We start from the raw sequence: 17,937 nt of genomic DNA, 5'->3' as shown, positions 1-17,937 counted from the left end.
GTACAATTACAAATGACTCTACAGAAGGATGATACAAGAATCCTGCTTAGAGGTTTGAGACGGGCACAAGAGGTTTGCAGTCAGACTGAAAGTTTGTATAACTAATGCCCAGGTTTTCATTCATCGGAGGGAAAAAGAGCATGAACAGTGTTTGAATTTTATAAACCTAGTGAATCTAGAGATGTGCATACAGGCTGTTACTCAGTTTTGGGGGATTCAGAAGAACAGTTTTCAGAGTAGCAGCCATGTTAGTCTGTGTCCACAAAAAGAAAAGGAGGACTTGTGGCACCTTAGGTTTGTTAGTCTCTAAGGTGCCACAAGTCCTCCTTTTCTTTTTTTAGAAGAACAGTTATAACCCTGAATATCTAACTCTGAATATCCCCCTATTTTCTCTTAGAATGCCACTTTCTATACATTCACTTGACAAATTTACATTGTAGAGTCTGTTCAGATAAGTTACAGTATTTCCGGAATAGTATTTAAAGAAGCCTCAAAAGCAGGGGACCCTTCCCCCTTTTTTTAAAAAAATACCTTTTTACAACTTTCTGTTACAGCATAGTTAGTCACATATGTTGGAAAGAGACAGAGCAGCTATCCACTATGAAATTCTTGATGAGGAGTATTATTTTAATACTTTTTAAAAAAAAAATATAGCTTCTGTATTCTGTCATATCAAAGTTTCATCACCAATTAACAGATTTTTTTTCTTCAAGTACATGGTTTCTTTAATTGTTGTAGCTTTTAATCAGCTTATTCTAGGTAATTGTGGAGGTGATTGATAACTCCCGTCTATTAATGTGTCAACTGTGTTATGGTTGAAAAATTATCCCCTTTTCAGCACAGTCACGATCGCCCTGTAGAATGTAAAAGGAATGAATACCATTAAAATTATAGATCAATTAATTTAGGAATTTTTTAGATATTACTGTATAAGTCTATAGCACTTAATAGAATAGGATCACCTTTCTATAGCAGGGATAGAATTGTCTATGAAATTACATAGGACCTACAAACCTCAAGAGGGTTTTCTGTTAAATTCCATAGGGCTTTTCCATAAGAGAGCTCATAGGCATATGCCCTAATGTCTTCGTCCAAAGAGCTTAAGATACTTGACAAATATTGCAAACTGCTTATAAAGAAGAGACCCTGTGACTCTTTTCAAACAAATAACCACCGCAAAATCAGCATAGAAGTAGACAGAAAAGAGCACCAGTGGATGTTTGTTACAGCATGTCACTCCTAGGTGGTATACTTGAAGAACAGTAGTTTGTAACCATTAGAGGGTGTAGTTTAAAAGGAAGGCAGTAGAAAGGATTTTGAAGATAGCATGCTCCTCACAATGATGAAGAGGTGAAAAGGAGTTTTGATAGGCATCTGGCTGGCTGAGTTCTTGCTGAAATGATTACTTCTATACCGATGGGATTCATTGCATTTATTGTATTGTTAGGGCACCTAGAGCCTTGGCTTATTATTTTAAATTTAAATGAATAAATAAAGAAAATAACTTCAGTCAACTGTACAAATGTTGGTGAAAATGCTGCACAGGAATTCCCATATTCCTCTGCATCTTATGTACTTACTGCCCTCAGCAGTGTAAGCAGGGTTACATGTTAGCGTGGTTATCACTGTGCGATCTACAGTGGGACCCACCCTTCTTTGCAGCAATAGGAATGCTATCAAGAGCTGACAAACTCCTGAAAAGCTGCCAACCTACAGGAGCTGTCAGTGCTAGAAAACACATCCACATATGGGCCAAACAGATAAACATGTCACATCCCCACGCTCTTCTTTGGAATGAGTTATTTTGACCTGCCACAGTGTGCACTGACATAAGGTCACAAGTTGTTGTAGTTGAGGGCATCCTTAGCTTGCAGCTTGTTTTGTGGCAACACCATGTGAATGTTTGAGGGGTAGCATGTGGATTAACAGTCCTGTGATTTATCTCTTTTCACTTTTGGACAGACCCCATCCTCATATAGTAAAACAAACACTTGATAAGGGCCCCATTTTGCCACCCATTCTCAAGCAAAACTTCTATTTAAATCAGTGGGAGTTTTCCCTAAATCTGGACTGAATTAACAGGAATTTTAGCATAGCAGTAATGTGGGAGTGGGCCTGTATTAGGGCACTGAACCGTGGGGCTCATGCACACATGGAAGTGTGCCTGTTAAGGCCCTCAGACCAATTAGACTGGGAAATGTAGTTGCAGGTAAGGTGTCTTACAGGAAATTGGTTACAGGGCTTCCTACCTCTTATGCAGAGGAGCAGACAATGGGGACCCAAGGTGAGAGAAGGGGCTCTCTGCACCAGTCAGGATGTAAGACCTGAAAAGAGCCACCTGCAAAGATCAGGAGCTACCTGGAGAGAAGCCTCAGCTGGGGTGGCCTGTGAAGTTCTAGAAGAAGTGCTGGAAGGGCTATGAAGCTAAGAGAAGCCCAGGGGGAGCAGTGGGACTGTTCTCGCCTGTGTTTGGTTTTGGTCTGCATGTCTGCTAGTAAAGAAAGCCCTGAGAAGAGAACTGGAGTCAAGCTGTTGTTTGGAGCTTGCTTTCATCTTCCCCCTGCTGCTGGATCAGCCCACCAGTTTACATGGCCCCAGATGCACAATGACAGTCGCCTTCTTGGTAGGTTTCTTCTCATGGAACTTGCTTCCCTGCATGTTGGAACACTTTCCTTAGTCCAAAATCACATGGAAACATACAGCCCAATGAACTGAGTGAAGAAATCGCTTCACCTTTCGTTCAGACTCAGCCACATCTGTGGTGAAAGCCCCAGCAGCCTTTCAACAGGGCAGAGCAACACAACAGACCAGGACATCATGTAAAGAATACCTTATCTGACTGGAACAGCACAGGAATTTTAGTTAGAAGAGAATGTATCTTTCTTTTCCTTTTGTAATGCTGCCATAAAATACAGTGCAAACATCCACTGCCATATTCATGTGTCACTGCTTGGCTTTTGGTGTAATGAATAGGTGGTATGCTTCCATCTGAAAGATCCTGCTCATCTTGGGCTTTGCTCAAATATGTGAGGGCGGAATTTGCATTCAAATGAAGAGGAGAGACTAATGTGAAAAGGGGTGGCATTTTCCCTAGCTATCATGTTGAGCGTAGTTTTCCCCTCATGACAAACGAACTGTGGGGTAATTTCTTCTCTCATTTACAGTGGGAGGGAAAAACAGAGTAACTCCATTGAAGTTAATGAAGTCTTTCCAGTTTTGCACTGGTGTCACTGAAATCAGCATCTGTGCTTTTTATATTTTCTTTCTAATTTTCATATATGCTTGTAATGTATCTTTAACCATTCATTTTACAAAAATAGAAATACTATTAAAAGATTATTTTCTTTTAATATAATTGATAGTTTAAATACAATCAAATCCTAAAGTGAAAATAGTTATATATTAAGACCTCACTATAGTGTTCAGATAGAAAACAGATTTGAGGGTCCTGGTGGATAATCAGCTGAACAGGAGCTCCGAGTGCGACACTGTGGCCAGAAGTGCTAAGGACCTTAGATGCCTAGACAGGGAAATCCTGAGTAGGTTATCTTATCTCTGTATTTGGCAGTGGTGTGACGACTGCTGGAATATTGTGTCCAATTCTGATGTCCACAATTCAAAAAAGATGTCGATAAATTGGAGAGGGTTCAGAGAAGAGCCATGAAAATGATTTAAAGATTAGAAAACATGCCTTATAGTGATAGACTTAAGGAGCTTGATCTATTTAGTTTAACAAAGAGAAGGTTAAGGGGTGACTGGATTAGTCTATAAGTACCTATATGAGGAATATATGTTTGATAATGGGCTCTTCAATGTAGCAGAGAAAGGTATAACACAAACCAGTGGATGGAAGTTGAAGCTAGGCAAATTCAGACTGGAAATAAGGTGCAAATTTTTAACAGTGAGGGTAATTAACCATTGGAACAATTTACTAAGGAACATGGTAGATTCTCCATCACTGGCAATTTTTAAACCAAGACTTAATGTTTTTGTGGAAAATATGCTCTTGAATTTATTTGGGGAAAGTTCTTTGGCCTGTGTTACACAGGAGGTTAGACTAGATTCCTTCTTGAATTTCTCTCCAGCTTCCAGGCATATTTACATGGGTTGATTACATTGTGAATGTATGCAGTAATTGGGTAGCAATAAAATGCACTGGTTTGACAGCAGTGTAACTCCACTGACTTTGAGTTACTGCTGAATTATGCTGGGCAAGAGGAGAATCAGGTCCCCTTTTTGAGTAGCTTGCTTGCATATAGCGAACCATTTTTTCCTGTACCTGTTTTTCAGTCAGTAATAAAATACATGACTTTGAAAAGCCCTGTGAGACATAAGTCTGGGAATGTACATTTCAGGTGTAGGAGTCAGACCATCAGGTATGTATGTGTCTGTTGAAAGTGTGGAGATGTGTGGCAGATGTACACTAAAGGAAAATTCAGAATATATGCCTAACATTTTAAGGAGCTGCAGCTATTCTTCTGGTTCATTTAAATCTTGATGCTTCAGTAAAATTCTTAAAAAAGAAAGAGTAATTATTTTAAAAAATTAATTATGGGACAAGATTTAGATAAGGAGTTTACTTTTTATCCTTCTTTGTTTAGTAATGGTCTAAAAAAATCTTAGCTTTGAGAGTGCAGCCAATACAATGGGATCCTGTTTTAAGAACTGATTTGGACAATCCTCCCTTAATATCGGTGTGTCTGAATGATCACTGTGTCCAAATCACTGAACAGTGAATATCTCAAAGTGGACACATGCATATAACAGATTTCATGTACCTATAGAGCAACTGTCATACAAACATGACATTAAAACTGGCCTTACCTAGCATTCCCAAATACTGTAAATGTCTTTTCTTTCTGCTAAGCAATATGTAAAAAAGTGTGAAATTCTTTTGAACCTTTGAAAAAAATAGAAGAAATTACTTGGAATTTCTTTTTACCAACTGCCCCACTGATCAGTGAAAACAAATGACAAGCACCCCAGCACCAATACGACCTGATTTCTGGAAATTTAATGTGTAATCCATAGAGCTGAGTGACCACTACAAACAGAGTCATATGCCATAATGTTACAATTTTACATTTGGGGGCATTTTATTTTAGAGCAACATAAAACCTTCTATTGATGCTGCATGTTCTTTCTATCTTACTTAGTGATGGGGAAACTGAGGCACAGAGCAGTCGCTTGTATAAGGTCAAACAGTAATAATAGGGTACATTCTAGATCAGAGCTACATAAGACAAAATCATGAAACTATAAAGTCAGCTTTGACCTTTGGATCTTCATTATATATACTTTTCAAGAAAAATAAATGATTAAAAGAAAAAAAAACCTTTTGAGTGGATGGATCACATCTTTAATACAGTTACATTCTTCACTGAAGTTAGGTAACCTACAATTTTCACAGATATTTAAGATACAGATGCTCTCCAGGCAATTTATAAGCTCTAATTGGTGGTATTTATGGAATGAAAACTAATTATTCTAAATCCAGAAATAATTATCTAGATTTGAAAAAAAATAATTCTGTAATACTTGTAGTGCAACCCCATAACAGATTTTAGCAGGGCATGCATGTAGCATTTGTCCATGTTCATTATCGTGAAAATGGTTTTGTTAATGAGCTTCCTTTTGCAGAATTCCAGGATAAAACGGTTTGGTCAGTAAGAGATTACAACACTTACATTTTGCATTGAATGCATAAGCTTAAATGCATCTTGCAGAATAAAGTAAGTTTTGCTTTGACCTTGTCAGTCCAAGCCATCCACAGATCGATAGATTTGTACATTTTAAGGTCAGAAGGGACCACTAGATTGGTCTGATTTTCTCGATAACATAGTGTAACCGGTTCTTCCAGGGTGCCACCTGGAACTGGGGTACCATTGAGCCCCCCTGACCCAACACCCTGGGCTCCCTCTTAAACTGTACTGCTGTGACAAGCTGCAAAGCCCTCTCCAGCCTGCACTTTCACCAGCATGCATATAGGTAGGGACGCACCCAGCTGCAGTTACATGCAGGCTCTTGGACCAGCCCCTGCATGGGAAGGCTACAGCTAGGGCAACTACCAGCTCCTCAGGCACGCACCCCCTCTGGAGTATAAACCCACAATTATCCCATCTTGCATTGCACGGGAATTGTACAGCGAAAGCTCATAACATTTGCCCCCTCCCTCAATGTGGAGAGGAATACGCAACAGCTTTTTGCCCCGAGTTATGATTCCCACACACTGGTTTAGATAAAGCAAAAATAAGTTTATTAACCATAAAAGATAGATTTAAGTGATTATAAGTGAAAGAAAACAGATCAAAACAGATTACCTAGCAAATAAACTAAAAATGCAAACTAAACTTAATATACTAACTAGATTGGATTTAAATAGCAGATTCTCACCCTAAGAGCTGATACAATCAAGCTGGAAATTCTTAAGGGGCAAGCTGCACTTGCTTACAGCTTGGAATCCCCAGGTGTTCCATTCACAGGCTAAAAATCCCTTTAGTCTGGGACCATCACTTCCCTCAGTTCATCTTTGTTCCTCAGGTGTTTTCAGGTGTGTTGTCATGATGTCATTTCCCCCTTTTTATATTTTCTTCCCACTTGCTGGAAAGCTCTTTTTGCTGTGACTTGGGTCAAACATTTCCCATTGTGTAGTTCTATCTCTGAGAGGTTTCTATTGTACACAGTTCCTGGGGTAATCCTTGTGCTTGTGTGCATTTCCTCAATAAAACATTAACATTGTTTGGCTTTTTTATTGTTGTATCTGAAAGGCTGCTTGTGGGTGTTCTCAACCTCACAACTTGTTTCAGTAACACAAACATAGCCCACTTCATAACGTCACATATTTGAGTCACATAATTGAGTCCTCAAGGAATCAATTCTGAAGGACTTAGAGGAGAGGAAAGTGACCAGGAATAGTCAGCATGGATTCACCAAGGGCAAGTCGTGCCTGACTAATCTAATTGCCTTCAGACAAGATAACTGGCTCTGTGGATGAGGGGAAAGCGGTGGACGCATTGTTCCTTGACTTTAGCAAAGCTTTTGACACTTCTTGCCAGCAAGTTAAAGAAGTATTGGCTGGATAAATGGACTATAAGGTGGATAGAAAGTTGGCTAGATTGTTGGGCTCAACGGGTAGTGATCCATGGCTCCATGTCTAGTTGGCAGCCGCCGGTATCAAGTGGAGTGCCCCAAGGGTTGATCCTTGGGCCGGTTTTGTTCAATATCTTCATAAATGATCTGGAGGCTGGTGTGGATTGCACCCTCAGCAAGTTTGCAGATGACACTAAACTGGGAGGAGAGGTAGATACGCTGGAGGGTAGGGATAGGATACAGAGGACCCTAGACAAATTAGAGGATTGGGCCAAAAGAAATCTGATGAGGTTCAACAAGGACAAGTGCAGAGTCCTGCACTTAGGACGGAAGAATCCCATGTACCGCTACAGACGAGGGACCGAATGGCTTGGCAGCAGTTCTGCAGAAAAGGACCTAGGGGTTACAGTGGACGAGAAGCTGGATATGAGTTCACAGTGTGCCCTTGTTGCCAAGAAGGCCAATGGCATTTTGGGATGTATATGTAGGGGCATTGCCAGCAGATCGAGGGACGTGATTGTTCCCCTCTATTCAACACTGGTGAGGCCTCATCTGGAGTACTGTGTCCAGTTTTGGGCCCCACACTACAAGAAGGATGTGGAAAAATTGGAAAATGTCCAGCGGAGGGCAACAAAAATGATTAGGGGACTGGAACACATGACTTACGAGGAGAGGCTGAGGGAACTGGGATTGTTTAGTCTGCGGAAGAGAAGAATGAGGGGGGATTTGATAGCTGCTTTCAACTACCTGAAAGGGGGTTCCAAAGAGAATGGCTCTAGACTGTTCTCAGTGGTAGCAGATGACAGAACAAGGAGTAATGGTCTCAAGTTGCAGTGGGGGAGGTTTAGGTTGGATATTAGGAAAAACTTTTTCATTAGGAGGGTGGTGAAACGCTGGAATACGTTACCTAGGGAGGTGGTGGAATCTCCTTCCTTTGAGATTTTTAAGGTCAGGCTTGACAAAGCCCTGGCTGGGATGATTTAGTTGGGGATTGGTCCTGCTTTGAGCAGGGTGTTGGACTAGATGACCTTCTGAGGTCCCTTCCAACCCTAATATTCTATGATATGACGATAATACATACAATACAATGAGATATTAATATCTAGCAGATCAAGACTTTTAGAATAATACATCGCGAGGCATACTTCGTACAAAACATATCCTAATTACATGACAGTCGTGATTATTGGGGTGCCAGGGTGTCACACATAGGTCATAACATTTTGTCCATTTACTTCTATATTAAGCCCAATAAGTTTTGTTGACTAAAGCATATCTTCCAGAAAGGCATCCAGTCTTTAGTCTATAGCTAGGATCTTGGAAATGCTTATGCAGGTAACAGCCGTGTTAGTCTGCATTCGCAAAAGGAAAAGGAGTACTTGTGGCACCTTAGAGACTAACCAATTTATTTGAGCATGAGCTTTCGTGAGCTACAGCTCACTTCTGTAGCTCACGAAAGCTCATGCTCAAATAAATTGGTTAGTCTCTAAGGTGCCACAAGTACTCCTTTTCTTTATGCAGGTAAATAGCTTGATGCACATGAGAAGTCAATGGGACTATTGACATAACTAAAGTTACTTATGAGGGCCAGTGTTAGCAGTAACAAGCCCTGGGGAATTATTGTGTACAGTTTGATCACTTTTAGAACTAAAAGTGCTTCAGCCTTGTGATCATACTTTATAATTTATTATGTAATCTTGATGTGTTACATTTTAGAAATGGAATTTTCAGGGAACCTCTCATTTCTCACATGAAAAGTAAACGATTAAATCCTTTGTGCAGAATTGTAAACAGATTGTTAAGTTGCAGCACTTAAGCTACCCTTCAGTGACTGATTTATGTCTTTAGAATGCTAAACTCTGAGGCTGTCAAGTAGCTAGGATGTAAACCAAGTGACTCTTCTGTAGTCAGGATTGACTCTGTCCGTTTCCTCAGTCAGCATGGCAAGAAGCGTTCATGTCCCAGCCTGATCTGTCCATTTTGTACCACACATGCTATCATGCCTTCAGTTCTTCAAAAGACTCTGCCCAGGAGTTAGGGTCCATCCACCTGAATCTCTTACCTTACTTATGCTGTACCCCACTGAAACCAATGCCATCTTCCACTCAGTCACCCCAACATCTCACCCTGATGACCCTGCTTCTTTCCCAGTACTTTGTCCCAAACATCCATGCCCCTGGAACCAGCTGTACTGGCATGTCTGATTCAGACCAAGGTGCTTTCATTATGTCACCCTGAGCTATGCTCTGGAAGAGCAAATTTGAGCTCCACTTCCTGAGATGACATTATAAGGCCTTATCTTTTCTTGAAATAAATATTGCTGTAAAGGGTTAAAGTTTATGTAACTTAAATTTCCTTTACTAATATTTTCATAGAATCATAGAATATCAGGGTTGGAAGGGACTTCAGGAGGTCATCTAGTCCAACCCCCTGCTCAAAGCAGGACCGATCCCCAATTAAATAATCCCAGCCAGGGCTTTGTCAAGCCTGACCTTAAAAACTTCTAAGGAAGGAGATTCCACCACCTCCCTAGGTAACGCATTCCAGTGTTTCACCACCCTCCTAGTGAAAAAGTTTTTCCTAATATCCAACCTAAATCTCCCCCACTGCAACTTGAGACCATTACTCCTTGTTCTGTCATCTGCTACCACTGAGAACAGTCTAGAGCCATCCTCTTTGGAACCCCCTTTCAGGTAGTTGAAAGCAGCTATCAAATCCCCCCTCATTCTTCTCTTCCGCAGACTAAACAATCCCAGTTCCCTCAGCCTCTCCTCGTAAGTCATGTGTTCCAGTCCCCTAATCATTTTTGTTGCCCTCCGCTGGACATTTTCCAATTTTTCCACATCCTTCTTGTAGTGTGGGGCCCAAAACTGGACACAGTACTCCAGATGAGGCCTCACCAGTGTTGAATAGAGGGGAACAATCACGTCCTCAATCTGCTGGCAATGCCCCTACTTATACATCCCAAAATGCCATTGGCCTTCTTGGCAACAAGGGCACACTGTTGACCACAAAGTTTCTTACCACAAAGGTAATTGTAAATGAATGACTGAATTTTGACAGTAAGGGAAATACATATGGCCTGATTGCACATCCCTTATTCATGTGGGAGTGAATGAATTTCCTTGCAGAAGGCCAGCACATCCCATTTCTGGCTGGGAGGAGAACAAGAACGGCTAGAATGCAAATAAAGGAGGTTGTTCTCGACCCAGTTTTGTAGACATGGGAGGTTGGGATGGTTCAGAGAAGCATTGCACATAAACATCTGGAGCAAAATCTTGGCCTGTGTGGGCACTTTCAAGCTGCCTTAATTGTGTGGAATTGAGCTGGTGTAGGGGTCATGGCTAGAATGTGTTTCACTCCAGCGATCTCCATCTGTACTAATGGTCCCTAGGGGGCTCTTATAAGATGACATGATTAGAGTAGCCCTGAGGATTGGAGGAGTAAAAATGGTGCTAGAGAGCTACTTAAGTCCCCAAGCTTTTCAATCTTGCTCTGAGCACAGCTCATCTACACCCCAACATCCAGAACCCTACAATTTTGGAAGCTTATCTGAACTGAACTCCAATTTTGAACCTTTTGAAGCTCACCATTATTGGTATAAATCATATTGCCCTTTCTTCCATCTGAAATTGTCCAGAGGGATATGTTTTGATTTAATTGCCATGAATTCAACTCCTTAAATCCCCTTTTGGAAATTATATATATATTTGTGAAAGCATGTCTTTATTGGAAAACAAGCCTTATGTAACGTCTGCTCTTTAATCTAGACTCTTAGGACTGTGGTGTTTTAAGATTTGAATGAAGTGCTATCCAAGATGAACATTATGCTGTAAGAACCCAGGCTACTGGTAAATCACTTTTGGGCTCCTGAAGCATGAGGCATTAGATATTTCCTAACTTGCATTCGGTCAAGACCTTACCATATTAAATTCTTTCTGTCTCTTTGCTGTCAATCAGAAAAAAAATTCCTCACACTCAGGCTGTCTTAAAATAATAAAAAACAGGAATAAAGATCCCTGGTCAACTCAGGGCAAATAAATCATGTTGCTTTTGGAAGAATACTTTTCCCTCTCTCTCTCTCTCCCCTTCTTTGTATTTATCGAAAGTTTGTATTTCTTTAGCTGATGGATTCATACATATATTTGACAGTGCCCTATTTTGATTACTTAATTGAAATAAATGGCCCAGCTCTTCAGCTGGTATAAATCAATGTAACTCCATTGCCATAAATGGAATTATGCCAATTTATGCCAACTAATGATCTGAGCCAATATTTCCAAAAATACTAACTTCCATATGTCAGGATTCTAAGTGTATATGAAAGAAAAGAGACCTATTAAGTATGGCATGTAATTCTGCTCTATGCATGTATGTCATATTCTACATGTATATACTTTACTATAAGTCAGTTTCTGCTGATGGGTCAGATTATTAAATCATGTGCTATGCATTTCTGACAAATGTCCTTTTTGTTCTAAAGATTTCCCTAAAGCTATGCTTTAGTTTTTCAAACAAAACCCCTTTTCATTTTAAAATTGGCAGACGCAGCTAATATTTGGCAGATACAGCTTTGCCAAATCTGTAACCACTGGGCTAACTTCACTTTTAGTGTAATTCCATAGAGTGTATTAATTTTACACTCAGGCTGAATTTGGTCTGTCCTTCAGAACCAGACACAGCTCATCACATTAAAAATGCATATGAATTATGAAAACAGGTAAAGAAAGGGTCTTAAAGGTTACCTTAAAATGGGTAAATAAAATGAACAAATGGCAGGCCACATTGTATTTAAAGTTTGTATAGTCATTATGATATTCTTAAAGAAATACATATTCATATCTCAGTTCTTTAAATATACATAAGGTTATTTGAGCTGCTCTTTGCAATGAAATATTTCAAGCAAAATCAGAAGAAAGAGTAAAATGCTGCAAAATCTCTGGTCCTAACACACCTTTAAATGTATTACAGATTTACTGGCCTGCAGCAAAAGACAAGGTGGAAGTATGCAAACTAGCTGGGAAAGATGCCCAGGTAAGTACAGAAATTGTTTTTCTTTATTGGTGCTGGTAACACTGTATAGCTATATATTTATTTCTAAATGTGTTAGATTTGATTATTAAGCAGCTGTGGAAGAAAGGCTGGTAAATACACACACTATTGTATTCTAATTTAATGCACAAAAGACATACCATTGATAGTTTAGCCTCTTTCTTTAAAAAAGTGCATGCAACTGATATTGAAATCACTAACTTCAAAGAGTAGTTTCATCTCTATTTCAAATGCTGATGCTTCAAGCAAAACATGGAACAGTACTGAGTAGAAGAGGTGCTTAGCCATCGGTATACATGCAAAATTCAGTATACGTTCAAAATTCAGCCACAGTTCATATTGAGAAGTGAATCAATTCCATTATGAAATGTATCCTGTGATACTCATTATGGGCCTGATCCAAAGCCACTAAAAGCTCCTGTGACCACCAGAAAGTCCCTTCCCCTTGGGAATATACTGAACACAGCTTTATGCAATTCATTAACAAAGCCGCAGACCTGTACATTTACAAATTAACTCAATTCATAGACAGCTGCAATTATCACCAGTCTAAAACATCAGTCTCATGGATTCATAAGCTCTTCTCCAGTGCCACAGTCCCCTTTCATATAAGAACATGCATCATTCTGCATAATAAAAAGACTTCCCCCATCTATCTTCTGCACAGTGAAGAGAAACCAGATTCCCTCATGAAAGACAAGAAGAGCCATAAAGAACGTGAAGCCTTCCCCAATCATACATGAGAAGTTTCTTCCCCTCTCTTCCCACTAACCCAGAGGCCTTCACTGGGCATTTTTGTTTAAAGGATGGGCCCAAGCTAAAACCCTGGATTGAAATACACTTTATGAGGAGATTCCATTTGGGATCCTAACATAATGACTGTCCCTTATCTCTATTATACAGCAGGGCTGAACAACACCTTATCTGAGCTCTGGGAATTCTCTGATCCTGATCTGTACACAAACTTTGTAGTTGGACCCATGTCTGTGCTTTTGTAAAAGAGAGGCAGCTGGAGGGATGAATATTGTGTTTTGTGATGCCTCGTAGGTGTCATCTACTACATTCCCTCTTCAGCTTTCTTTCCACCTTACAGGTTAGACAGCAGATATATTAACCTGAAAATAAGTGGCCAAACAGCTTTGCTGTATGCTTCTTTTTCCCAGTTAGGGCAAGGCTGTTGCTTGCCCTTTACCCCCGCCCCATGCCATAACCTTGCAATGGACAGCCACACGCTAGGTAATAAGAAAAGGAGTACTTGTGGCACCTTAGAAGCTAACATATTTATTTGAGCATAAGCTTTCATGAGCTACAGCTCATTTCATCAGATGCATATTGTGGAAAATACAGTGGGGAGATTTATATACATAGAGAACATGAGATTTATATACATAGAGAGCGGGGAGGGGGGGAGGAAACTGTTTGTAGTGATAATCAAGAATACCCAGAAGTCACCTACTGGAAATGGCCCACCTTGATTATCACTACAAAAAGCTCCCCCCGCTCTCCTGCTGGTAATAGCTCACCTTACGTGATCGCTCTCATTACAGTGTGTATGGTAACGCCCATTGTTTCCTGTTCTCTGTGTATATAGATCTCCCCACTGTATTTTCCACTGCATGCATCCGATGAAGTGAGCTGTAGCTCACGAAAGCTTATGCTCAGATAAATTTGTTATTTTCTAAGGTGCCACAAGTCCTCCTTTCCTTTTTGCGAATACAGACTAACACGGCTGCTACTCTGAAACTCTAGGTAATTGCACTGCTGAACAGCAAGGGCCAGGACTGTCCAGGGACTACCCTGGTGCTACGTACCCCAAAGTGTCATGGACCTTGTGATGACGTGTGTGTGTGTGTTGTGTGTGTTCGTTCCCCTCCTACTTACTGCTTCCTTCTCTCTGTTCCTGTTCCTCTTTGTTATAGTTACTGGTCCTGTGTGTATGTGCACAATCATTGGATGTGTGCAGTTACTCAGGCACAACTGCTATATACCAGCCATTTGGACTGTTGTGATGTTTTCTTCAGATTGTTGCTGACTTAACTGGTTCATGGTTGTTAAAAGTTTTGATTGACAACCTACCTGTGTGTCTTGCTTAAATTTCCTTGTGTTTTGGGCTAGCTGTTTAGGGTGCATCAGAGCATAACAGTCTTGCCCCAGTCCTTGCTGGTCTATAAGGTAGGGCCAATGCAAGGGGAGTATATACATAATGCACCCTTTGACAGTTTATTGCAGCCCTGAGGACTGCCACACTGATGGAGGGCCCCTGCCTCTATTCCCCCAATTAACCTTTGGCTGTTAATGCTTGCACTGAGTCTTTAATTGGAAGAAATGACAGGGGAACCAACAGGCCAGCCAAACGTGGGGCCCACCACATTTTGGAAACGGTTGCCAACTTTCCCGTTTCCAGACAATTGTTAAGACTGGAGCTTTATTACAACAAAGACTGGTACATAGAGAACTCCTCAAACTAGACTTTCACCATGTACTTTGTCATTCTTCATGGCTTTATACCAGTATAACAAGAATGTAATCAGTATAACATGTAAGTCATTGCCTGATGGATGAACTGTGCAGTAGTTGGCCAGTGCTAATGCTTTAGCCGTTACAACTTTTTCAAAATAACATGAGCACGGCTATTGCTTAATGAAATGTAGATGGGAGAGCAAAAATAAATAAGCCACCAAATATGAGTACTGTTGTGTGAATAGTTGTAAAGTATTAACTTTTCCTCCATTTCTCCCAATAGACAGAATGTGCAAATTTTATCCGGGTTCTTCAACCCTACAACCGGACCCATGTTTATGTCTGTGGCACAGGAGCCTTCCACCCTATCTGTGGATACATTGAGCTTGGAGTACACAAAGAGGTAATTTAATCCCCCCACCAATGGTGCATGACAAGAAATGGCTCTAGCCTTGCTTAGCATCCATCATTTATTTTAAAATACAGAGTGAGTGGTATAAAAAATGAACTGCCAGCAGTTTGTATAAATATCAGGGTTATGGCGCATTTTACAGGTCATGTAAGAACTCATGTTCTCACATTTGATGTGTGCATATTGCACCCGAACAAAACTCTTTGCCCAGCAAGAATTAATATACAACGGCCTTTAGAATGACACTTTCAAATGATTAATTATGTGAAGAGCAGATTTAACCCAGATGTCTTGTTTTCTAGCAAATCCTTTTCCTGCTTATTTATTCCTGTTTCTCTTTCTCTGCTTTCTGGTCAGCATTGCAACACTCTGCTTCTTCCAGGGAAAGTAGCAACCTCGAAATTCACTGTGACTATCACTCCATGGGCCAGCTACCTGTGGGAATGGAAGTGCTCTGGTGCTTTGGGACTGTCTAAACCACTATGGATTGCTTAGTCCATTCGCCATTTAGGGTGAAAGCTTTCAGTCGCCAGGCCTGGCTTTACACCCACCCATTTCCAGTGGAAATAACACATTTTCCATTGCACAGAGGGGCTGTGAATTGAACAGGAAGCAGAAGGGGGAACTGTGTGGTGGCTCTTTGCTCATGAGGGTAGGAAAGTTATGGGGATGAAGATGACAGGACTGATTGCCACTTGGGATCAAAATGACAGTTGGGGAGAGCAACAGGGTGCATCTCAGATTCTTCCTTCAAATCTGTTAGCAGTCAGTGCTGAGAGCAGCTGCACAGCCTTGCCCTGCCCATCCTTAGAACACACAGCAGAGTCCTTTCACATGTATTACTCCTGGCTGTGATTTTACCCTGAAGGATTTGTCAACTGAAGCCATGCTTCTCAAAAGCTAACATAATGTTGGCTTGCTCTGTAAAATATAATGTAAGCCATAGTGTGCCAAAGTATGCGGTAACACCAGATACCTGCAGTTCTTTTGAGGCACAGCACCAAGGCCAGATATTTCCTGCCAGGTAAGAGGTGCAGAGTCCTATAAAACTTTTAAAAACAAGGTAGCTGAAAAGAGGGTTTAGGGACCTGAGGCAAACTCACAGCCCAAGGGGAGGGAATCTAAGCCACTTTTGCAAGCCCCTGATCCTGGCATGATCTGGAGCCCGGAGAGGCCAGTCCTGGGGACCTGTCTCCAGGCAGTCTCTTAGTTCTGTCCAGCCCTGCTCCTGACATGCCCCTTCTGCTGGCATGCATCCTATGCCAGGGCTTGCGCGGAGGTTCTCAGAAGGCTGTCTTCATCAGTACCTGCACTGAGGGAATCCACCCACAGCTGAAATGGGACTGATAGGGCCTCTTTATGTCATTCCAGCCCTTTACTTGGTGTAAAGGCACCAGAGCAGTATCTGCTTGGGATGGAGCAGGAGGATTCAAGGAGATTTTCCCTCCTCCCCTTACACAGAGCACAGACAAAGTATTGGTCCCTGTGGACAAGCTCGGTTCAGACTGATTCCAGCACTTTTGCCTTCACAAGCTCTACCCCCAGCTCCACCAGCCTGCAAAATTGTCCCCTCCCATGTGTCTGTACATGCTGCACCTTGTCAATTGGTATAACAGGCCCACGCTCTTCCTAGTGACAACAGTGGCAATGTGCCAAACTCACTCTACAGGGTATAATCCAGCCACTAACTGACAGGTCTGGTAGAAATTTCCCCTATGGACAGATGCTTCCATAATTGTTCATTAGAGGGATTTATTTTCTCCTTCCCCTAAAGCAGCTGGTGCTGGGCAAGGTTGGAAATAGGCCGTTTGACTGGACCGACTACTAGCCTGATCCATTAGGACAAGTCCAATGTCCCTTTGTGTTTGTGTGTGGAAGAGTCCTGTGTTTTTCATGGGTTGAAAGAATTCACTTTTTTCAAAGGCCTCTTACCTAAGATTCAAAAGAGAAATTAGCACATTCTAGTGCTTCTGAAATAAAAGAAAAGCAGCACTGTAATAAACTGTGCTTCTCTTGTCACAGCTGGTGGAACAGAATTCTTGGACTGGCTATATGCAACTTTTCTCCCTCGTTTTCCCTCTCTCCTCCCACCCCCCTGCTTGCCCTCTGCATCCCTAAGGAGTGCTCCTTTCTCCCATTACCACCCAAAGCCTCACATGATAGTATCTCTTCTCTGCAGCCTGGTTTAATCAAGTGCAATGTAGCGGTGAACGGCATGAGGCACTCCTTCCCTTTCCACCTGTGGCTCTTATCTAACGGGCAAACTCCACTGCCTCCTCAGTGTCTCACTTACCTCCTGAGAGGTGAGAGGTCAGGAGCCAGGTGCTGCTAGCCCTTACTCTCCCTGCAAACCTATTGATTTGACTATGGTTGCATGGATTGTGTACTTTGGGAATTTTGTCCCCTGACACTCTGAACTGAATTCAGGTTTCTCGCGTGGTAACACAGCATTGCCACTGATCCAGATTCTTTCTTGATTTTTAAAAGTCTAGATTATAATTGCGTGTGTTTTGTAATGACCAAACTCAGTCTGACTCTGTTGGATTCTAGGCACTAATCTGCTGTTGGGAAAGCAAAGGCTCAAGATAGTCTTTCTTTCTGTAATGAGCCTTTGAAATCTGCCAATGTACTGACAACCTTTGAAACCTGCCCATGTGTCTGCCAACCTTCTGATGGCAGTGCCCTGAAAACAGATGAGTCAGAACAGGTCAGGTGACTTTAAGCCACAGCACATACTGTTTTGGAAACATGATAAAATCTGCCAAGGCGTCACACAGTTGAATTTAAGGAGATTAAAATCCCAATCTTGTTATGATTGAAGTCAAAGCCAAAACTTCTCCTGAGGGCAAGGTGAACAGGACTGGGCTCAATTTGTGTGTTTTGCCACAGCCTTCAAAACAGTGTTGAAAGCTTTGCCCAGGTTG

The 17,937-nt window shown here is 41.4% G+C and overlaps 1 protein-coding gene across 4 annotated transcripts in view; it reads left to right on the top strand.

Moving 5' to 3' along the window:
• The window catches only part of SEMA3D (semaphorin 3D), a 191,550-nt gene that overhangs the window by 91,446 nt on the left and 82,167 nt on the right, over positions 1 to 17,937 (top strand). For all 4 annotated transcript variants that reach the window (XM_084617315.1, XM_084617316.1, XM_084617317.1 and 1 more), the window contains 2 exons: positions 12,061 to 12,123; positions 14,885 to 15,004. In XM_084617315.1, the coding sequence (XP_084473441.1) occupies positions 12,061 to 12,123; positions 14,885 to 15,004 (183 nt within the window). The remainder of the gene's footprint in view (positions 1 to 12,060; positions 12,124 to 14,884; positions 15,005 to 17,937) is intronic.

The sequence above is a fragment of the Lepidochelys olivacea genome (assembly GCF_965140295.1).
Source record: "Lepidochelys olivacea isolate rLepOli2 genome assembly, chromosome: 1".
Classification (NCBI taxonomy): Eukaryota; Metazoa; Chordata; order Testudines; family Cheloniidae; genus Lepidochelys; species Lepidochelys olivacea.
Note: the sequence above shows the minus strand (reverse complement) of the source record. Positions and strands in the feature narration are given on the sequence as shown.